Here is a 25,000-nt window from a genome sequence, read left to right on the forward strand (position 1 = left end):
GCCTTCCTCTTCCCCTCACAAATCTCTCTCCTCTCTCATCTTCCTTTCCCTCCTTCTTACATCTACCTCACGCTTCTCTCCTCTCCTCCCCTTTATACTGCCCTTTTTCCATCCCAGTGGGACCCACGTAGATTATGCTCTTACCCTAATTACTTTTAACGCTCTCTTGGCCAGAACAGCTTCAGTGTTATATTCCATCGAACGTAAGACGATTATACTAGAGTGAATATATATGGCTGAGTGTTTTTAGTGGCAAAATTTACCCTCTCATTTATGGAAAAGTTCCAGCATTCTGTGACAAAAATACCAGACGGTTTTACTCATCTGCTAATGAGTCCAGGGAGTCTGAGTGCATGACTACCCCCAGTGGAAAACTTCGAAATAAACCAAGAGTCCTCCTGTTACTTGTAATTTCTCCCTTCCCTTGCCTGTTCTCCCTCTTCTCTATCCAGAACCTCTCTCCTCCCTTTGGATGCTTCTCCCCCTTCCTCTGACTCCTGTCTCCGCCTGTCTTTCCTCTACCCCGTCTGCCGCTCATCCTTTCCCTCCCTCATTCTAACCTCCCCCTGTCTTTCTTTCCATCCTACCTCCTTGTCCTCGTAGCATGTCATCTTTAAAACTGGAAATAGCCTGACTTCGACTACCTGACCGCTCAGAGTCTTGGACAAAGTTTGTTCCTCCTTGTTCACCCAGCAGTACAATGGGGACCTGAATATAACACAGACGATTCTATCGCAAGGCGATCTCTTGGGGGAAATTGGGACAGTAAAAATTGACTCTCTTAACGGCCTGATGACGTGTTTTTTTTTTTTTCACTATCTCACAGTAATATTATTCAGCTTCGGAGAAACATTTCCAGCTGGATGTGTTAGATATGACTTTCATTACTTCTTACATTACAAAAACTCCCACCCTGTACCTTCAAAAAATCGTCTTTTGGTGACCTGATTGAAATAGGAAATACTTCACCAGAGTGAAGTGTTTAAAGAGCTTTGTACATTCGACAAGTATTAATCAAAGTGTTGTTCTCCCCCCTCAGCTGCACGCCCTGAGGAAGCTGCACCAGGGCACGCGGAAGAGCCCCAAGGCACGCATGGTGAACAACTTCCGCCCCACCCAGCACGCGTACCACCGCCCCGTCAGGACAAACATCGACTTCACTAACTCACGACATCTCAACTGTCCATCCATGGCCCGCAGGATGTACTATACAGGTGAGGCAGGGAAGGAGGGAGGGCGTGAAGGAAGGGAGGGAGGAAGAGAAAAGAGAGGCGAGGAGACCAATAATAATTACTTCAGTTATCCACCTGTGGACTGCAGGGTTTACTATAAAGGTGAACCAAGCGTAGAGAAAGGGAGACAGGCAAGTAAGGATCGAAAAAAATACAAAGGGAGAGGAGGTAAGGAGAGAAGAAGTAGAATTATGAAAGAGAGGAGACTATTACGCCACCTCAGCTGTCCATCAATGGCCCGCTGGATGTACCGGTACTGCAAATACAGATCAGCCGGAGGGAGGGAGGGATCATAGGGAGAGAGCGGGGTACTGTAGAGGTAAGAAAGAAGTAATACCAATATGTGTGTCGTTGCTAATCGTCATCTCTTCCGTCCCGCCAGAGCTCGCAGGTTATACTGTATACAAATAGGTCAGACGTGGAAGGAGGGGGCGATGAATAAAGAAGGAAAGAAAAGAGAGGGAAGATAGGGGTGGGTGGGCATGAACCAACATAATATTCACTAACATCTGTTACTTCAACATAAGAACATAAGGAAAGAGGATATTATATCAGCAATAGGCCACTTGACCCATTCTAGGCAGTTTCTGTCAGTTCATAATACACACAAACAAAATAAGACAAAGATAACAAAGAAGGAAGCTGTCTCCTTCCCACTAAACTCTCCATCCAAAGTAGGAAGGATAAAATGAGAAGGCAGTATACGCTGTGTGCATATATTGACGCGGAAGCTTCATAGGGAAGATGAAAAGAACACAGTCATCGTACATGACACCTGGAAGAAAGACAACTAGTACTGCAACAGTGATGTCTTCAGGGTTTCAGGGAATGGGACGAATCCGATACCCAACTCTTTCCAGTCATAAATCTGTCAAGCTCGTTCCCGAATATCAATCGATGACACCACAAACACTGCCGATTAACATTTTCCAGTTATCATTTTTTCTATTTCCAAGTCAGTTCCTGCCTGTCTCTTTACTGAAACAAAACCATTCAGATTTGATATTTTTCGTGTCTTCTGTCTTGTCTGCTTAATTTTCAGTCCTTACCAGCATCCTGTATTTGATTCGTTAATCCACTTAAGCAAATACTTAGATCTCCCTTGGCTCGACACCATTCCACTTAATACAATTGTAACCTTTCATTTCCTTCATATGAAGGTTTGATATGTAATGTATCAATTAAAAAAAAAAAAAATTGCTCATATATTAAGGAATGTATGCCAATTCTGTCGTACGGACACCAAACTGCACATAAGAGAAGTGAAACATTACATGTGCAAGATAAAGTTGTAGCATTACCTCTGACATCCAATTACTAACAGTACTCTTGTGTTGATAAAGCCTACAACCATATTTACTCTACGTCATTTACAGTAAACCTCCGCCTGTGTCCCTTTTAATCAAGATTCGATCAATTTCTAAATGTCCCCACTTATACCGTGCCTCGACCATCCCAGTTTACCCCCCTGAGGAACACTGTGACATGCTGTGCTAAGAGCAAGATCAGTAAAGTCGGACAAGTTATCGCTTTCTACAGCTTCATATGTGTCAGAGAAAATTTTTTAAAAATTCGTCAGACAGGACCAACGTTTCATGAACCCATGCTGTGTTATTTATTTGCTTAAGTCGGTCCAAGTGTTCTGTGACGCTGTTATTTTGCTGTAACTAACTCTAGCATTTTCCCCATTGTTGATGTTAAACTTATCGGACGATAGGTTGAAGCAGCGGACCCATTATCCTTCTTGAAAATGGGTACTACATTCCATGTCTTCCTAGCTTCTTTCGAGCCTTTAACTTGTTGATTTCTTACATTTCATCCTGCATATTAACTGTTACGTTAATAATATTATCAGTGCTAAGAGAGAAAACGGATGTCGCTTGCTGGATATCGGCCAGTTTTTCCTTAGGAAATATTGACAGATAAAATGATAATTTAGAATGGAACGCATTTCTGTATCCTCTCTTGTGATGCAGCCAGTATCTGTTAGAAGTGGTCTTATCCATCTCATATTTTTAGTACATTACATCTGAAAAAATCCTTCAAGATTTTCTTTTCGTTCAGTGATTACCTGTATTTCATGACAGCATTCTGATTTTCGGTTTCCTTCTTTACATGCCTGTTCAAAACATAATACATATTAGTGTACATAAGTGTTCGTAGGCAGTTTCTCTCTCTCTCTCTCTTTCTCTCTCTCTCTCTCTCTCTCTCTCTCTCTCTCTCTCTCTCTCTCTCTCTCTCTCTCTACGATCCCATCACTATGAAGAACTTAAATCTTTTATTTAACCATAAAAATATTTCCAGTATTCACCTGTTGTTACTTTTGCATTATATCGACCAAGTACATCTTTTTAACTAACTTCTCGAGAGTGACCAGACGTGACTCCGGTTGACCTTTGACCTGGATTCCAGAGTGGCCATTGAGAACCTCTCCCTACTGCTTGCGACACCGTCCTGGAAATATGTTCCTAAAATAGGCTGATAATTTTTGCAATACCCCTGGCGGTAGTGGGAGATAACTGTGTTACTGTCAGCTGCTCCTTTATGGTTCCCTGGATGTATTATTCAGGTCAGGGAAGGATGGAGGGCAGGGATGGACAGCAGGTATGGGGAGACTAGAAAAGTGAAGTGAAGGGGAAAATACCACCATTAATCAAATCGCCACGTCACTTACTGCTCCATGCAGAGAGGAGGAAGTAAACAAGAAACCAAAAGAGAAAGACGAAAAGAGAAGATCAACATTAATTTTACCATCGTTCTTAGCCTCAGCTGCCTTTCCATGGTCACTGGGAGGGAGGATAGATTGTGAGAGGAAGGACGGAAAGAAGGACGGGAGGTTCATGAGTAGGAGGCAAGGAAGGAGAGAAGAACAAACCGTGGACTCCATCAGCTCCTGTCACGATACGTACAGGAGCCAACACATGTGTTTTGTTCATCGAAAAATCCTCAGTCATGTTCACTGAGATAACAAAAACGTCTAATAACACTAACATCAACGAAAGATGGCTTAGTACCATGAACACCTGTAGATTATTTTTGGTGTAAGTAATCAGAGAGGACACAGCACACCTAATGATTGCGTCTGATACACGGCTTTCTGGGAGATCTATCGCTACTGTCGTACACGGCCAATGTTTTTCTAAAGTTGCCAGTAATAATGCTCATCGGGGATCGGCCTTGTCACCTACTGTCTTTCAATTCCTCACCAGTGGTTTTCTGGGCTATACATCTAACCTTGTCCACTGGGTAAAGGCACTCCACGCCGAATTTTGCCAGAGGGGGTTTACATCTGTAGTGCCACTCGAGGACGAGCGACTTTTCTCTCTATCCTTCACCTGTCCAGAGAAAATAGCCTAGTGTTGTGTGTGTCACTATTCTTCTGATGGAGCAAGAAAGAGGTGGATGATAGAATAGATAATTTTATCCTATTAGGGGGGGGACTGGAATACATAAGTTATCATCCGTATTTTGTGTTTTACTCATGGTTTAGGCCGACCTTCATATTACATTTTAAGTACCCAATTAATATATAAAACACGAGTTAATTAGTGAGCGATATTATTCCACAAGAGCGAGGTGCCAATACCGGCGCAATGAATATTAAAAGAAGAGTTGATATTACCCCGGAAATTGATGGGAGGTGATGTGAGCGGTGTGGCGGGAGTGTATGGGGGAGGGTGGTGTGGGCAGGGTGAGGGATGAGGGGGGGGGAAGAAATACACTGGCAGAGAGAGAGGGGGGGGGGGAGAAGGCTGTGGAGATATGAAAGTAACGGAATGAAAGAAAGAGAAAAGGAGAAATGAAAATACAGACGGGGTTGGAGAGGTGTGGTGTAGGTAAGGAAGACAGGGAGGTAGAGTGAGTCAGAGAAAATGAGGAGACAAGAAGGGTAAAATAAAGAGATCTATCTATCTATATACCTAGGCTGCTTCCCCCAAGGAAAGGGAGGTAGCCGAGACAGGACGACACACTCCCCATTTACTCATCCACTCAAACACATTCATTCGCATCTTAGCCCCAAAGGGGAGAAGGGACAGATCCTCACCGCACCACACCGCACAAGGGTCAACTGTGCAGTGCAATCGGTGACATCCGCAGCAGGGCCCGACAGCAGAGCTGGTTCACCCCTGCCACATCATAGTAGGCCCGTCCCCTTACCCGCACCTGACCTAACTAGCTGATCAGACCAAATACAGGAGAATATCCACTTAGGGCTGCGTCATCATTTATTCATTCACAATTTCTCTCCATTTATTTCTGTCACGCACAGCCATTCTTCCTTGCTCAACAGACATCCCTCTCACATCCAGTGCTCTCTTCACACTGTCCATCCATCCTATTCGTGGTCTTCCTCTCAGCCTTACACCTCTCACATCAGATCTAGTTATCTTTTTCACCAATCGCTCATTATCCATTCTCTCCATATGCCCAAACCATCGCAACACCCTCTGCTCAACTCTACCAGCCATCTCCCGAACAACTCCAGTTCTCCTTCGCACTTCATCATTTCGCACTCGATCCATACGCGTCACTCCACACATACTCCTCAGACACCTCATCTCCATTACCTTCAAACTTTTCCTCTCTGCCACACCTATATTCCATGTTTCAGCCCCATATAACGCAGTCGGTACAACAACACCCTCATATAGCATTCTCATTACATCCATTCTAAGCGAACAACATCTAAACACCTTTTTCATTCCTCCCAGCACCTTTCCCACTTCATTCATTCTAAACTTCACTTCTGCATCTATTCTTCCATCCACAGCAACATGTGACCCTAAATATTTAAAACACTCTACCTCCTCAAGCAACTCATCATTCAAAACTATATTCATCCCCCTACCATCTACCAACCTCGTACACTTCATCACTTTACTCTTATTCTCATTTAATTGCAATTTCCTCCTTTCACACACCCTTCCAAACTCCTCTACCAACTATCTCAATCTCTCCTCTGAATCAGCCACCAGTGCAGTATCATCTGCAAACAGCAGCTGCTTCAGATTCCACTCTCCACCATCAACATTCACCAGACTCAGACCTCCACCTAAAACTCTTGCATTCACCTCCATTACAACATCATCCATATTAATATTAAACAACCAAGGCGACATCACACATCCCTGTCACAGCCCCACTCTCAGGGGAAACCAATCACTCACAGCATTTCCCACTCTTACACACGCTCTACTATTTACGTAAAAACTCTTCACCCTTTTTAGTAACCTACCATCAAGTCCATCCAATCTTAAAACAGTCCACAAAACCTCCCTATCAATTCTATCATACACTTTCTCTAAATCTATGAATGCCCAAAACACATCCTTGTCTTTCGCTAAATACTTTTCACACACTTGTCTCACAGCAAACACCTGATCCACGCATCCTCTCCCTCTCCTAAAGCCACACTGCTCATCACCAATCACTCCCTGTGTACCCTCTCTAACTCTCATAATTAACACTCTACCATACACCTTACCTACAACACTCAAGAGACTTATACCCCTAAAGCTAGTAAGTTCATACTTATCACCCTTGCCTTTATACAACAGGACCATACAAGCACTTGCCCAGTCAACTGGCACCATACCTTTCACAAAGCACACATTCAACAGTCTTACTAACCAGTCAACAATAGTCACTCCACCACCCTTCAGGCATTCCACAGCACACCCATCCATACCTGCAGCTTTCCCTGTTTTCATCTCATTTACTGCCTTCTCCACTTCCTCCTTCGTGATCAAAGAATCATTCAACTCTCCCAACACATGTATTCCTTGCACCCTTCCAACCACCACAATCTCAGCCACCCTTTCCTCCTCAACATTTAACAATCTTTCAAAATGCTCTGCCCATCTCTTCCTTACTGCATCCAACTCAATTAACATCCTTCCATCCTCTGCTTTTACTCGCTCTTCCTTCCCAGACCTTCCCTTTCGCACCCTTTTCACCTCCATCCAGAACATTTTCTTATTCTGTTGAAAATTCTCTGTCAGCCGCCTACCCCACCTCTCATCTGCTGCCACTTTAGCATCACGCACAGCCCTTCTCGCCCTATTCCTCTTTTCCTTATACCTCTCATATGACACCTCATCCTTCCTCTGCAGCCACACTTCATATGAACATCTCTTCTCAGCCACAGCCATACTTACTTCCTCGTACCACCATTCACTTTCTTTTCTTACACCACTACCCACACGTCTCACACCACACACCACAGCACTCTTAAACAAATGCCATTCCTCCTCCACACTGCCATTTTCCTGATCTTTCACTGCGTTCCACTCATCTTTCAATTTCTCCTGATACTCTATCATTTTCTCTCTTCTATCCAACTCACTCACTTTCAAAACCTCCCTGCCACACCTAACCCTCCTAGCTTTCACCCATCTCTTACCTACTTTTAACTTTCCCTCCACCAGGTAGTGGTCAGACATACCTCCACCCTCCCCTCACAGAACTCTCACATCCAACACTCTTCCTATTACATTCCTGGACACAACCACATAGTCCATCAAAGCTCTATCAACAACCCTTCCATCCTCCTCTCTCACCCATGTATACTTATAAATATCTTTCTTCTCAAACTGCGTATTTCCAATCACCATCTCTCGTTCAACACACACACATCCCTATAATTTGTTCCCCATTTTCATTTCTTCCAGGCACACCATGCATACCAACTACACCTTCAAATGCTGCATTTCCCACTCTAGCATTCAGATCTCCCATCATTACCACATTCACATTCGCTCCAAAACTCTGCAGACACTCATCAACATCATTACAGAAAGATTCCCTATCTTCCTCATCCCTTTCACTACCAGGCCCATAATTATACACTCACAAACACCCACAACTCACGTTCAAATTTCGCTTTCACCCACATCAGTCTCGATGACACCTCCTTCCATTCAATCACACACTGCTGTACTTCCAGACTCACTAACAAGGCCACACCTTCTCTTGCCCTTCCTCTATCAACACCTGACAATCTTCCATTCACACTTCCAAACATAGACTCACCCTTCCCAATCATCTTCGTTTCACTCAAAGCTAACACATCCAACTTTCTTCTCACAAACATTCTCCCAATCTCCTCCCCTTTAGCCTCAATCGTACTACATCCACTCACATTCATAGACCCAATCTTCAGGGTACGGGGATAACTCCATTCCCCATCCCTTTCTCTGGCCTGTCTCTTTTTAGGAACTAAAAAACAGAGGAGGGGGTCCTTAGTCCCCTCACCCCGCTCCTTTTAGACGCCTTTTACGACACGCAGGGAATACGGTGGCAGTATTCTTCCTAACACAACCTGGCCGCAGAGTATTAGTACCACCCCATAGTGCGGCCAGATTGTCCCCCTCGCCACAGGGGGGATAAAGAGATAGGGTGATGTATATTAAAATGAAAATTGAGTTACTGGCGAGACGCATAATATGGTGGAGGAATAAAGAGGAATGGAAAAAGAAGGAAATGGAGGGAAATGGTGATAACTGGAATGAAGTGGAACAGAATCAAGGAGCATGGTGATATGGTTATGTGGAGACGGAGAAAAAGAATGATTAATTTGTGGAGATGCAGGGCAGGATGGAGGGATACATTGATTAGGGGAGAAATCTGGAGCGAATCTGGTGAAGGGGAAGGGAAATGAGAGTGAGAAAATGTAGGCAGAGAGAAAGAAGGATAAACTTATGAAGAAGCAGAATCAGGTGGATATGTATGGGAAGACTGAAACGTGAAGAGGGAAAGAGGAAACTGTAGAGGGCTAGGGGAACTATGGTGTATGTAGGAAAAAATAAGTACGTCGAGAAAGAGTAAAACTAAGATAGGAGAGGGAAAATAAACGAAGAGAGCTGGAGGTATGGAGAAGAGTGAAGAGGCAAAAAATAGGAGAAAAACTGGAGGACAGGAAGAAAAGGAAGGTAGTGGTGAAGACTGGAAAAAATGTGGTAGAAGTAGGAATCTGTTGGGCATAAAAAGTGAAAGTGAGGAGAGTTTGAGGAGGGGCCGGGCTGTACTGTACCCGTAGGCCTAAGACTGGGTGGTGTGGGGAGGTGAGTAGGGGGCTGGGGGCAAGGAAGGGAGGTAGGTAGACTGAGAGAGATGTAGAGAGATGGGTAGATAGGTAAGTGGGTACAAAGATGAAGTGGTAGATAGATAAATGGATAGTTAGATAAATGGATAGATAGATAGACAGACAAAGACAGACAGATGGATAGATAGACTGATGGAGAGAGAGAGAGAGAGAGAGAGAGAGAGAGAGAGAGAGAGAGAGAATTGTACAACAGTAATAAAATGGCCTTCAGGGAGAAAGAGCATTGACGATGGGAAATATAATTATGGAAGGGAGGGAGGCGATGGAGAAGGGAAATAAATGAGGTTAGTGTGAGGATGGAGAGGAGAGATGGAGAAGAGAAGAGGAGAGATGGAGAAGAGGGAGAAACGTAAGGGTAGGGAACGAGAGATGATGGAGAAGAGAGATGGAGAAGGGAGAAAAGATTAATATATTCCAACCCCAATTATTATTTTGTCTCACCTGTAGTTATGCCATTCAGTACGATGATGCCTTTCACCTTTTTATAATAAAACAGGTAAAAGACGAGTTTAATGAAGCTAGGAGAGACTTTACGAATGAGGGGAATTAAACAGATTTCATTAACGCCTTCAGTACGAGAGGCCTTTTAAAAGTTAATTAATATCGTTTGTAGCAAGCGAGGAACAAGGTAAGAAATGCGTCATCGTAATAAAGGGATTAAGACGAACAGGTGAGAGAGGAAGACACAAGGAAGACAATGGAGAAACGGGACAGGAAAATGGAGTTCAGAAACGGAAAATTAGGGATGTTTATCTGATTCATGCAACTGTAATAAATCTCAGGGAACATGATTTACAGAAGATGAGCTGTGTGATGGAGATAACGAAGACGAATAATGTTACTAGAAGTGGAAAAGGCAGGGGTGGAAGAGGATGAGGATGTACTGATGGAAGGGAAAGATGGGTAAGTTAGTGGGAGGGATGATGGTAGGGATGGTAGGAGGCAGGGAGGGTGAGAGGCAGAGGGAAGTACCATATGTACAGTGGTATATGCAAGAGAGTGAGCACAAAGAACCACAGAAGAGGCCGACTGCTTATAGATTTGACTGTGATTATAATGCCTGTTCTCGTGGTAGGCCGGAATGGGTGAGTGTCATACAGTATAGAGAAGCTATTACGGAAACTTAATACGGATTACTTAAAATATACTTAAAATATTATGCTATCTTTGTGTATGAAAGTGCCAGTAATTAGGGTGTCTACGTGCTCCGCTGCTGCTATATCTCTCGTAGGCTGCATGAAAGACAAACAGATTTTTTGATGATTCTTCCGCGAGAGGATTAAGCTGGGGATTATACGCCGGATGCATACTCAAGCGATGTTTTAAAAGTTCTTAATGTAGGAGTCTGTCTCACTGTGGTGCTTTTTTCTGATTTGCTCCGTATGCTTCCTATTCTATGGTAGAAGAAATTATGTGCTTCATTTGACTGGAAACCGCTGAAAACATTTTTAATCCTCATTTCCCATGTAATTCGACTGAGATATTGTGAAATATTTAACACCAATGAATTTATCGTGTCAACTGAAAATTTTGTGTACCTTGATTACAGCCCTTCGTTATATGTGCTTTGATAAAGGTCATTTTAAACTATGCTCCTTTCGACTAGAAATGCAGCAATTAGCCACCAAAAAAACAGTCATTGTAACCACTAGATAAAACATGAGAGAGAGAGAGAGAGAGAGAGAGAGAGAGAGAGAGAGAGAGAGAGAGAGAGAGAGAGAGACCAACTAACTGATGGAGTATGTGAACTGTGCATGAAGGACAGAGCCACATGGTGGGATACTGACTGTCACTGAGGTTTCTGAAGTGTTCACATCATGCTCTCATGGTTGGTGTGAGTGTATGATAATGACAAGAATTATCTAAAAAATGACAGAAGCAGCAACAAGAGCGATCAAAGAAGGCAGACGCTGCGTTTCACCTCACATACTCGTATTCCATTCATTTAGCAATTCATCGAAGGTGGATAAAAAATTGTGTACGTCCTAAACCAGATCGCTACATCACGCATCGTCAGACTCTGTCCAGTTCACTAAGATGGGTCTAATAATCTGGTGGTAGGAAGAATGAAATACAGAAGCTTACATCGTGTTGGAGGGGTTGATGGATATATATTTAAAATTAAAGCACTGAAGTTCACATGATCTTCATGTAGTTCACATCATGAATATCAAAGGCGATTCCTTCAATAAACTTCGGTAAAATACACAGAAGCAAAAGTGTGGCTTATGGTATTTGTGGAGGTGGTGGATGACGCTGATGACCTAAAGAACAAATAAGCTTCAGCACAGTGTTCTGTACAATACCACACCTATCAGTGTTGTCAGCCTCACAGTAAATGGTTTACTCTTTTGCAGGGGAGGCGAGAACAACTTCTTCACTCCAATGACGTATTAATTATATATTCAGACAACCACCAGACGGTTTTGTCTAGGGTACGAAGGTCCTGTAAATGTGAAGTGGTAAATGAAGACATTATGTAACCCATGTGTTTGGAATACGAAGTATCCCATTCAAGGTGAATACGATCGCCTGATAGGAGCAAGAAAATACAAAATAATACGTCATTGTGTTGAATGGGATAATGGCGGGCGGTGGGAAGACGGGACTAAGATTTTGAACACACACACACACACACACACACAAAACACTTCCTTCTCAATAGTGGATAGTGGGACTTTCATCCACTTATTTGACCTACTTCTTCCTTGACATTTATCATTCTATTTCTGTTTTTGTCCTCGACTCCTACTTTTCCCTTTACTTCCTGTCTGTCTCTATAACCCGTTCCCGCCTCGGAGGGGCTCGGGGACGTGTACTTTTTTCATTCGGCTTGTCTGTTTGTTAGTTAGTCTGTTTGTTTGTGTCTGTCTGTTAACAACTTTACGCTATAACTACTGGTGCGATTTTGACTAAAATTACAGGTTGATGGGTTATGACCTTCTGATCACTTAATTAAATTTGGAACCAAATAGGACCTAGGCCCAGGCTATAGGTTCCCAAAAACACGAGGACGGGTATTTTTTTTTTTCCACAATTCTTTTCAAATTCGTCATATCGACATGAAACCATAACCTAAAAGTGCATGTTTCAAATCTGCATTCAGTAACATGTCTCATTACAACAGGGGGATCATCCCCCACTTAGAGGTATGGGGGTCAGTGACAGGTGGGCCGGGCCTAAAATTTCAAATGGGCATAAAATCGTAAATTTTCACCCAATTTACTCCAAATTTGATATGTGACATATTTGACTAGATATCCTGTTGTGTTTATACGTCACCACTGAAATGGCTGGCAGGGACGGGTTTGCTGTGTCCTGGCACCACTTCTTGTTGCTCTTCTTTCCATGAGGTGGCTCTACACTGAGTGATAAGATTAATGGTTTTCCGTAATGCGTGAAACAATCTATCACGTTGGGTGGTAACCATTTAATCTGATCACTGGGTGAAGTTGGACATACTATGGTGCCTCTGTTAACTGGATGGAGAGAGGCAAATGCAGCATTCACCCAGGAACCAAACCTCCACACTTTTTCCCGCGCCTTGCCACAACGAGGCGCTGTCATCCGCAAGGGAACATCGATTCAGTGCACAGGACTGCCCAGCAGGGGTGGCTGCCTGCTTGTGGCTGATGGGTCTGATTTTCCAGAGAAACTGGGGTTGAAAACACACAAAAAAAACACTTCTCTCTGACACACACTGGGTCACGTGTGCGCGCGAGCGACAGAAACACACACACACACACACACACACACACACACACTCTCACTCTACCTCAGATACATAAGACTTTATTATGTACACCTAACACGTCATTGACACACATACAGCACTTCCCCCGTACTGTGCCACACAGACCCAACACTTCACTTTGCCACACACCTAACACTTCACTGACACATATACAGCACTTCCCCCGTACTTTGCCACACAGACCCAACACTTCACTTTGCCACACACATAACACTTCACTCTGTCCCCCCACCCCCCAGCACTTCATTGCACTCTGCCACACGCCTATGTTTGTTTTTATGCAGCAGGTTTGAAGAGGACTCAATATGCCTCTTTTTCTGTGCCGCCATTACAGTCTGAGAGGAGAGACTGCCCTGCAGGTATGAATCACTGCACCCTCCATCTCTCTCTCTCTCTCTCTCCACTTCCCTAACTTGTTCCTTCTCTAGCTTCCTCACTGACTCTGTAACTTCCCAACTGACATTTTCTCTTCCTCCCTCACTTAGTTTTTTCTCAGCCACCCTCATCGACTCTGTTCTTAGTTCAGTGACTCCGTCTGTGCCTCTCACTGTCTTAATCTACCTGCCTCATTAACTATCTACCGCCCTCACAGATGCTCACTACTTATGATTCTGTCTCTCCATCATCACCCTCACTGCCGACACCCTCATCATCCCAACAACCCTCCTTGCCCCCTCCCCTTTCTCTCTCCCCCTCTCTCTCTCTCTCTCTCTCTCTCTCTCTCTCTCTCTCAGTACCTCCATCTCTCCCTGCGAGAGGACAGTGATTCGCAGCACAGGGCGGCACTGCAGGGGAGGTTGCTTGCCTGTGGTTGATGGTTCTGCTCGGCCAGACAGACAAGGGTTGATTAACAACAAACAACCTCACTATCTACCTCACCCTTACTGCCTACCTCACCCTCACTATCTACCTCACCCTCACTACATCACCCTCACTGCCTATCTTACCATCACTGCCTACCTCGCCATCACTGCCTACCTCACTCTCACTGCCTACCTCACCCTCACTGCCTACCTCACCCTCACTATCTACCTCACCCTCACTGCCTACCTCACCCTCACTATCTACCTCACCCTCACTGCCTACCTCACCATCACTGCCAACCTCATCCTCACTACTAACCTCACCCTCACTGCCAACCTCATCCTCACTACTAACCTCACCATCACTGCCAACCTCACCATCACTGCTTACCTCACCATCACTGCCAACCTCACCATCACTGCCAACCTCACCATCACTGCCAACCTCACCATCACTGCCTACCTCACCATCACTGCCTACCTCACCATCACTGCTACCTCACCCTCACAACCAACCTCATTATCACTACCAACCTCACCCTCACTACCAACATCACCCTCACTGCCTACCTCACCCTCACTGCCTGCCTCACCATCACTGCCTACCTCACTCTCACTTCCTATCTCACCATCACTGCCAACCCTACCATCACTGCCAACCTCACCCTCACTGCCTACCTCACCCTCACTGCCTGCCTCACCATCACTGCCTACCTCACTCTCACTTCCTATCTCACCATCACTGCCAACCCTACCATCACTGCCTACCTCACTCTCACTACCAACCTCACCCTCACTACCAACCTCACTTTCACTGCCAACCTCACCCTCACTGCCTACATCACCCTCACTGCCTACCTCACCCTCACTACCAACGTCATCCTCAATTCCTGCCTCACCCTCACTACCAAACCCATCATCACCACCTACCTCACCCTCACTACCAACCTCACTCTCACTACCAACTCACCATCACTGCCAATCTCACCCCCACTACCAACCTCACCCCCACTATCAACCTCACCCTCACTGCCAACCTCACCCTCACTGCGTACCTCACCCTCACAGTCTACCTCACTCTCATTATCTACTTCACCCTGACTGCCTTCCTCACCATCACTATCTACCTCACCATCACTGCCTACTTCACCTTCACTATCTACCTCACGCTCGCTGTCTACCTCACCCTCACTACCTGCCTCACCCTCACTGCAACCTCATCCTCACTGCCTGTCTCTGCCTAACCCTCATTGCCTACCTCACCTTCACTGCAACCTCTGCCTAACCCTCACTGCCTACCTCACCTTCACTGCTACTTCTGCCTAACCCTTACTGCCTACCTCACCTTCACTGCTACCTCTGCCTAACCCTCACTGCCTACCCTTCCTCCTCAACGAACGTAACCCCATACAACTCCGGAGGCAAGGTCGTGGATTCTCTCTTCCTCTCCCTCCTTAACTCTCTCTCTCTCTCTCTCTCTCTCTCTCTCTCTCTTTCTCTCTCTCTCTCTCCTCTCTCTTTTCATTCATCATGTCTCCCTGCTTCCCTCTCCCCTCGTCCCCTCCCTTCATTCATGTTCTCTCCCTAGTTTATCTGCATATCTCTTCTCCCTGATTCCCTCTCGCCTCAGACACGCTCTCTCTCTCCCTCGCTCAGTCGTTCTCTCCTTATATTTCATCCTTTTTCCCTTTTCTAGTCTACATCTCTCAGTTGCCATCCATCCATCCATCTTCCTTTTTTTCTCTCCCTTCCTTCATTTCTACCTTCATTCCTCAACTGATTTTCGTTCTATCGCTATCTTTCCTCCATTCCTTCCTCCCTTCTTTCCTTTGTCTCTTTTTCAGTGTTCACTCCCCCCATATCTCCTCTCCCTCCCTCCCTCCCTTCTCTCCTTCCAGTTTCATTCATCTTCTCTCCTTTTCCTGCTTACTCTTCCTATTTTCTCTTCTTTCCCTCCCTCTCTCTCCATGCATATTCTCTTCTTCGTTCTTTGCAGCTGTAATTTTCTCTTCCTCCTTCCCTCTTCTCTTCCTCTCTTTTCGTCCAGTTTCTTCAGCCTCTTACAACAGCCTTCCCCCAGGTCCATTCCTCCCTCTCTCCTCTATCGTCCCGCCTTCTCTTGACTCTCCCCTCCCCCGCCATCCCCCTTCTCTCTCTCTCTTTCTGTCTCTCTGTCTGTCTGTCTCTCTCTCTGTTTCTGTCTGTCTGTCTGTCTGTCTCTCTCTCTCTCTCTCTCTCTCTCTCTCTCTCTCTCTCTCTCTCTCTCTCTCTCTCTCTTCCTCTTCCTTTTTGGCTTTTCTTCTCCGTCTCATCCCCTCCCCCTTTATCTCCCTCCCTCCCTCCTTCCCTCCCTTTTCGGCTTCCTCTCTGCCTCCCTCCCTTTCTCCTCGGCTTTTCTTCTCCCTCCCTCCCCCCGCTGGTCCCTCCTTCCTCCTCTCCTCGCCTATCTTCTCTCTTTTATCTCCCCCTCCCTCCCCCTGCCCCTCCCTGCCTACGCCTGGGGCTGGGTGGGCTGCGTAATAAGGGAGTCGAGTGTCATTTGTTTGTTCCTTTTCACTGGATGTAAACACTGCCTTCCTTCACATACACCGGGAACTGCCGCTTCGGTGTATGAGATTTAAAAAGAAACAATATCCTGGGCCTGTCGTCTCTACGTAATTCTTTCACTTATATTTTATTATAATTGTTACCAAATTAATTGTCGGCTGCTCTCCATCCCTGAAATACTTCTCTCTCCCTTCTTTTCAGCCTTTATTTGTATGATAGAGTTTGATTACTCTTTCCGTCGCCTTTCTTTCTATATGCAGGTGCCACCACTGCAGGTCAGGGATATGTTGCAGAATATCATTACGTCTCCCATACAACTGATACGCTAAACTGGGGGAAACGAGCCAATCAGCTTTACACTAATAGCTTTTGTGTGCAGCATGCTGAGGGTACTTAATAGCACAAGGGAACGTCTACAGGGTTACATAACAATAACTTACTGTATATGAATTTTTATCGTCCTTTAGTTCAATGACGTCTATCTGTCTATCTATCTATTGCCAGACGTCATAATCCCGTAAGGGGTGGCCATTTGACTTTGAGTTATTTGGTTGACGGAGAGGGGCACTAATCCTCCACCAATCCACTTGTTGACACGTAGGGAGCACGTATGGTTTGGCTGTATGGATACCACCCAGCGTTGTAAATGGTTTTATGGATTACAGGAAACCATTTGGCTTGCCATTCAATGTAAAGCCACCTGTAAAGGAAAGAAAAACAATAAAAGTGACAGGAAAGATGGGAGAAATAGGAAGAGAGGAGGGCAGGGACATAAAAAGAATGATAACGGGTAAGGAAGATGTAGGTAGCACTACATCAAGTGAGTGGATGATGGTCGCAACCACCTACCTGTTTCTCAGTAAGTTACCACACCATAGTCAGGAGGCCTGCTGTAATCCCTTACCCTTTTTCGTCTTTTTCTAAATTCTTTTTAGCTTGCTGTCATTCCTTTATTTCTTCACCGATTTGCTTCAGACTCGGCTGAATTGTTCCTTAGTCCAGTACCCTCAGGCACCGTTTTTGTTATTATACTCATGACTCGCCATGCAAGAGCTGGTGTTAGGTATTGACAGGCGAGCCAGTGCTCGCGCGCTCTTGAGTGTGTGTGTGTGTGTGTGTGTGTGTGTGTGTGTGTGTGTGTGTGTGTGTGTGTGTAAAGAAAATAAACAGTTTTTGTCTGATTTTAGACAAATTAGGTGGACGTGTCGAAGGGCAGCCAAAAGGCTGACCTAGTGTTTCTGAGAAGAGTATGTCACAGGGAAAGGTCAAAATGGCAGAGCATAGTCTGACCTACGAAGGTCACCTGAAAGTGTTTATCTGATTTACACCAAATTTAGTGGCAGGATTGTGGATAATACAAGAACAAAGGGGTTGGCTTTTGAGAGAAAAAAATCAAGGTTAGAAGGTTACGTCAAAGTTCGAACCGCGTCTGTGTTTGAGGCATATAAATAATAAATCTGATCTGATTTGGATCAAACACTGTGAAGGAGTGAGGATCAGCCATGGAGCTGACCTTTTTTTCCTTTTCTGTTTTAGAACAATTTGTCAAAATTCAAGATCACATGTCAAGGTTAGTTTAAATATATTTATTTTTTTTCAATCTGACTTTGTGGAAATATTCAGGGCAAGACAAGGATAAAAAGATTCAATTTTGAGAGCAGTCGGTCAAAGCTCAGTGTCACAGAACAAGGTCACAATTCAAGGTCACAGGGAATGGTCAATTCATACGATTTGGATCTAATCTGAATCAGACTTGGTGGAAGTGTTTTTGGGCAAGAACGAAGTAATTTGCTTTTGAGAGCCTTCCCTCGAAGGTCAAGGCTACAAAGTCAAGTGTTCGATCTTTGAACTAATTGGTTAGCGCAGGTGTTGCACCCTCTTAGTGATTTATATTTATTTTTTTAAAGGAAATTATGAGGTGAAATGTCAGTCCATATAAACAAAAGTTGTCGAATCCTGTGCTCTTTTTATGCTCATTAGTCATATCAGCACGGCAGCCTTGTGGAGACCTGTGGGACTACATATTATAATTGCAAATCATAATAGATAGACAGCCCTCTGCGAGCCTGGGAAAAGGAAATGAGTTTGCAAGTTACACTGAGGAAAGCTGATGACAGCGGCCAGTAAGGAGATGATGCAGTTAGCTGTCAGCAGTCCTCTCTTGAACAAAGACCTAGTAACCCTACACACACATATACACACATACTCACACACAGGCTGCTAGAACTTTCCATCCACGAGGAACACACGTGACACACCCCTGCTACACCAGAATTTAGGAAAGAGAGCTCAAAGGGAGGTTAGCCACCGAACAGGCAGGTCGAGAAGGAGACAGGCCTCAGAAGAGACAGGTCACAGTGAGAAGGGCTTGGCAATTTGAGAGAGAGACAGACAGAGAGATAGATAGCGGGACGGGACTCTATACTTACGCTCTGTGTGAGAGACTTGTTAATATTTCCAAGACAAATAAAAATAGTCCCATACTATTCTTTACCTCTCCTGTCACTACATGACAAATGGGAAGCTACTCCAAGATATAAAAACCGCTCGTCCCAAAATCTAAAATATATATATAACTCAACCACAAAGGAACCTACACAGTCTTTTATGACACAAAGTCATTTATGACAGACCATCTTAAATTCCACTGGAGATGTTTAACAATCTTTAAGTTTACTTCAGCTATTGTTTGACGATTTGGACCAGTTTAGGAGAGATCTCTTGCACAGAAGGGGTAAATGAAGGCTATGATGTGTGTAATCTCTCCAGTAATGAAAGTCTATCCTTACCTGAATTGTCTCTAGTTAATAAGACTGGAATAAGAAGTACGTTTTCAGAGAGAGAGAGAGAGAGAGAGAGAGAGAGAGAGAGAGAGAGAGAGAGAGAGAGTTAGAGAGAGAGACTATTAGGAGGACGAAGGGCGAGTGGTTTTATTTAACACCCTCCCACCTTGGATGTCATTTACGCTGCTTTCTTGCCGCCTCTACACGACATTCAACTTTTGGAGAAGCTTTTCGAACTGGAGGTGATTGCAGCGATGAGAATAGCTGAAAAGGTTGTCCCCTCCCCCTTCCCCTCCACACGCGACACACTCTGACCTTTTCTCTGTCTTTCTACTGGCTGGGAAAATTGGTAGATTATGTGTTCAGATATTTATGAGGGAGGGGACATGACCCTCCCACCCCTTCACTGCCAGCTCTCTCTCTCTCTCTCTCTCTCTCTCTCTCTCTCTCTCTCTCTCTCTCTCTCTCTCTCTCTGTTATAATTCCTTCTCTCCTGGCCGCCTCCAGACAACTGCATTCACCTCAGCCAAGAATCCTCTGAGTGAAGGGATTAACTCATTCAGGCAGACGATTTACTTTTCACTTATAGTAAATCTCTCTGTCCCCAGGTAAATCTCTCCAGCACAGGGTAATTATGTTGTATTTTCCACCTTGGAGTGATACAGGCAGTGTCCATTATCCCTTTTACCACCACACGTTCTCCTACGCTGAATCAAATGGTCTCGTCGTAGCTAAACATACTGGCAAAACTGTCATCGTGGTTAACTCCTTCAGTGAAAGTACGCTTCCCTTAATACTGTCACACCTACTTTGATATAGTTTTACCGGAGCCCAGTGGTTTTATTCAGGTAGTGATGCCTCTCGTACACACAGGATTGGCAACGCTTAAAGACCTTGTACGGGTTAATTTGGTAATGTGATAATGGTGGATATGACAGTGGGAAATAGGATGATGATGATGATGATGATGATGAGGAGGAGGATAACACTTTTTTTTTTTTTTTTTTTTTTTTATGTGTCCGACTCTGGGCATAGGCTTCACAGCCTGCTATCAAGGCCCAGCAGTCCTCCTACATACCATACACCTCTACATGTCACCACTTAGTGATGGCGGCTTGACGAGAGAGAGTTAGAAGTTATGTTGGATGTGAGAGGGCAAGTGACGGAGTGCATGAGGTAGGGCTGATTGGTATGTGTGTGTGTGTGTGTGTGTGTGTGTGTGTGTGTGTGTGTGTGTAATGACGGGGAGGCTTCCGTTTCCGCCACACGATACAACCTGGTTTTGTAGAGACTTTCCATCTGGAAATGTTCGCCATTTCCTTAGTTACCCGCTTGATTTAAAAGAGGTATTCTCTGCTCTGAATAATTTCATCTTAGGTGGCCAAGTTTAACGAATGCATTGGACTGAGGCGATTGACACCCACTCCTCTATGACTCATTTTCAGTTGAAAAAAATTGTCTGGCGTGAGCTGGAACAGAACACTAGAGTTGTCCCGACGTGATATGGTTCATTGTACCAATATGAATACTTCCATAGTCCTATGTCTTATTTTTACCTGAACTAACACATATAAGCCCGTCTCCCAGCACACCCATGACTCCATGAGGCCTGATCTCCCCACCCACCTATTTTCACCGTTGGGTACACTTTCACCCAACTGACCCCTTTTCTCACATGGACTTATTTTCTGAGGTACCGGTATTTTGCTTGTCTTTTTAGTTAGTTGTTTTCCGGAGAGGGGCACTAACTCTCCGCCAGCCCACTTGTTTACACGCAGGGAACACGTATTGGTTGGTTATAAGGTTACTACCCAACGTATTAAATGATTTCCTGATTAACAGGAAATCATTTGGCTTGTCACACAGTGTAAAGTTACCCTGGAATAGAGAGTATCACTACATTGAGTGAGTGGATGATGGACGCCCACACCGGGTAGTGTGATGAGTAGGGATGGAGGTTTGGAGGATGAAGTGCTTGAAAGGGTACAACAGAGAAGAAAGGTTGCTGGTTCTTTGAAAGCTGTGATAAGAAATAGGGAAGCGAGTATGGAAGTAAAAAAGTCGCTACCAACTCTAACGAATGGAAGTGAAGCTTGGGCCTTGCTGCAAGAACACAAGTCAAGAGTGAGAGCAGTGGCAATGAGTTATTTGAAAGGGGCATGTGGAGTTACATGGAAAGGCAGACTGACACATGAGGTAGAGAAGGAGCTTTGTGGTGTGGATGTGGATGTGACAGAAAGCGTTAGGAGAAATACGCTGAGGAGATTTGGCCATGTGGAGAGGATGGAGAGCGACAGACAAACGAGGAGGGTATGAGTGAGGTGGAAGGGATAGAGGAAGGAGGAGGCCGAGGATGAGATGGAGGGATGGAGTGGGGAGGCATATGAGAGAAGAGGGTGTGAGCTGGGAGAAAGATAGCGAAATGGCGGGGGACAGGGCAACATGGAGGGGATTTGTTTGTGACCACTCCTTACGCGATTAAAGCGTCTGGCAATAGATAGATAGACTTTTTGTAACTCTTGGACCTTTTTTACCCACAGATCAATTGTCCATGTAGACCTACAGTATTTTCCCCATAGAAAACTTTTATTCCCATTAACCTACTTTCTCCCAAGGACCTATTTTTCTCATGGACCGGTTTTTCCCCATGGACCCATTTCCCCTATGGGCCTAATTTCACTCATGGACCTCTTTTCACCCATGGACCTATTTTTTCTCCATGAACAACATACTATTTCCTATGGGCCTTTTTTTCTCGCCATGGAAACACATCGAATCCCTGCATAGACCAATTTTTTTTTTCCATGAACATATTTCCTACAAGAACTTCTTTTATTCATTGCACTTAGGGTTTCACTTGATCCCATTTCTTTCTAGGGTATATTCCCCCATGGACTTGTTTTCCCACAAGGACGTATTCCAGCCATGGACCTATTTGCGCCATGAACCTTTTCTCTATTGGACTTATTTTCCCACCTGCACCCAAATCTAACCTACATATCCGCCCATTCACCCAGTGTAGTAAGCATCCCCTGTCTTGTCCTTTGGGAAGCCGGATATACACCCACTCCTCCACCCACAAAGTCCACCTACCCACTCATCTACCCTGCCACCCACCCACCCACAAAGTCCACCTACTCACTCATCTACCCTGCCACCCACCCACCCACAAAGTCCACCTACCCACTCATCTACCCTGCCTGTCCACCCACCCATCCACTCACCCCACCAACTTCACTCACCTCACCCACTCCACTCACATTATCAGTCCACATACCCTGCCCACCCAACCTATCAAACCATCCTCCCACCCACCATCCTATCTATCCGACCACCAAGTTTGGACCACCAGCAGGATGGCTTGTAAGTTTTCACACACACACACACACACACACACACACACACACACACACACACACACACACACACACACACACACACACACACACACACACACACACACACACACACACACACACACACACACAGGCACAACTGCTTTTCTTGTATAGGTAAGATCATCAGTGTTAGAAGGTGGAGTACTAACACTGATCAGAACATGATAGGGTTAATATCGTCCATGCCACTGCCCATGTCACTGTGAAACTAGGATCAGAATAATGAAACCGGGAAAGTGCCAATTTTTCTACTATAATAAAAATAACATCAATAATAATAAGTATGATAAAAATAATAATAGTAGTAATAATAATAATAGTAATAATAATGATAATAATAATAATAATAATAATAATAATAATAATAATAATAATAATAATAATAATAACTAGAGGCTTCCCAAGGGGAATGACACCAGCCGCAAGCCGATACACATCTAGCGCGGCTCGGAATAATCCCTTAACATTGACCTACTTTCATCAATTTCGAACTCGTAGATTTTCATCCCTACTACACACCTGTAAAATTTTGTGATGAAAGCTTGAGCGGTTAAGTTATCGTGGTAACAGACACACACAACTTAACCTATTTTCACCAATTTCGAACTCGTAGGAGATTTTTTCCCCTACTACACACCCGTAACATTTTTTGATATCTTGAGCGGTTGCGAAGTTATCGTGCTAACAAACAGACAGACAAACTGAAAACAATACCAGGTTTGCTATCGCGGCTGGTATTAATCTATCTATCTATCTATTGCCAGACGCCTCAATCCCGTTTGGGGTGGCCACAAACAAATCGCCTCCAAGTCGCCCTGTCCCCCGCCATTTCACTGCCCTGCTCCCAACCCACACCCCCCTCTCTCATATGGTATTAATAATAATAGAAATATTAATAATAATAATAATAATAATAATAATGATGATAATAATAATAATGATTATAATAATAATAATGATAATAATAATAATAATAATAATTATTATTATTATTATTATAATAATGATGATAATGATGATAATAATAATAATAATAATGATAATAATAATAATAATAATAATAATAACAACACTAATAATGATAATAACTAGTAAACGCTCAGAGAGCGCATACCTCTGCCAACGCCATTGCCATTAAAACGGATCCGGACCCGGGCCCTTGGATATAGGATCCTGATCTGGACCCGGATACGCCGCCAAATGTAATCACTTCTTTCTTGGTCCATGACCCAACCTTCTACAGAATTTCACAGAAATTCATTGATAACTATTGGAGATACTGTGCAGGATGCTCTGGAACAGGAACCGGATCCACCCCAAAACTTAATGCTTTCTTCCTTCGCCCATGGCCCACCCTTTTACAAAATTTTATTGAAATCCGTTCATATCTTTTTGAGTATTCCTGGATCCGGATCCGGATATTCCCCCAAATTTAATCAGTTCTTTCTTGGTCCGTGGCATACCTTTCCACAAATTTTCATTGAAATTCATTAAGAACTTTTGGAGATATTGTTCAAGATACTCCGGATCCGCATCCGGATCCGGCCCAAAATTTAATAATTTTTTTCCTTGGCCCATTGCCCACCCTTCCACAAAATTTCATCAAAATCCATTCATAACGTTTTGAGTAATCCCGCTAACGGACTGACAGAAGCAAACAAACCAACGCAGGGTGAAGCATAACCTGCTTGGCGGGGGTAATAATAATGCTGATGATGCTCTTCATGTGTTATATCTTGTTACGGTTCAAGATTTGAATAAAAACTTTTGCTGGAAACGACAGTTATTGAAAAATATTCTTTATATTCATTATAGTGTAGTTACTGAGGATGTTCTTAGCGTTCCCTACATATTACTTTGCACAGAGTAGTGGCCTGTAGTTCACTCAGATGACACTACTGATGAATATAAGTGCTGGTCAGTAGATAACCATCGTTCTCTTATGTCAGTGTTTGCATGTAAAATAAGATGCATTATTACATACACAGATTTTTATGGCTTTGATAACGTGAACTTAGATGTGCAGATGGTTTTATTGGTGAGGTTAAGTTGGGCCTTCCTATGAATGGTTGGTGAATGTGTGCCTGGCTCATTTCACTGAGCGTGTTGTTGACCTTTCGTGCTTTCCATCTTTCTAGACCCTACCTCACCCTTTACCTCATCCTTAGGTGGGAAAAGAAAGGTTATGATGGTGATGGTAATAATGTTGATGATGGTGGTGGTGATGATGATGAAGATTAGGATGATGATGATGGTAATAGCAACAGTAAGATGAAATATAAGTGAGCAGAGGGTCCAGTCGCTGCCAAACGACCAGTGCATCTCTTAGGGACACCTCTTCACCCCTTCGGAACAATGGCATGTTCTTTATCGTATTCT

General features: G+C 44.2%; 1 protein-coding gene across 1 annotated transcript in view; it reads left to right on the forward strand.

The window, feature by feature from the left end:
- Positions 1 to 25,000, forward strand: part of LOC145415128 (carbonic anhydrase-related protein 10-like) — a 716,332-nt gene that overhangs the window by 587,641 nt on the left and 103,691 nt on the right. Inside the window, exon 8 of the mRNA XM_080284548.1 lies at positions 1,040 to 1,214. Coding sequence (XP_080140674.1) covers positions 1,040 to 1,214 — 175 coding nt within the window. The remainder of the gene's footprint in view (positions 1 to 1,039; positions 1,215 to 25,000) is intronic.

Source organism: Coenobita brevimanus, chromosome 101 (genome assembly GCF_032717465.1).
Source record: "Coenobita brevimanus isolate Jiangsu-jjx chromosome 101, ASM3271746v2, whole genome shotgun sequence".
In the NCBI taxonomy this organism is placed as follows: Eukaryota; Metazoa; Arthropoda; class Malacostraca; order Decapoda; family Coenobitidae; genus Coenobita; species Coenobita brevimanus.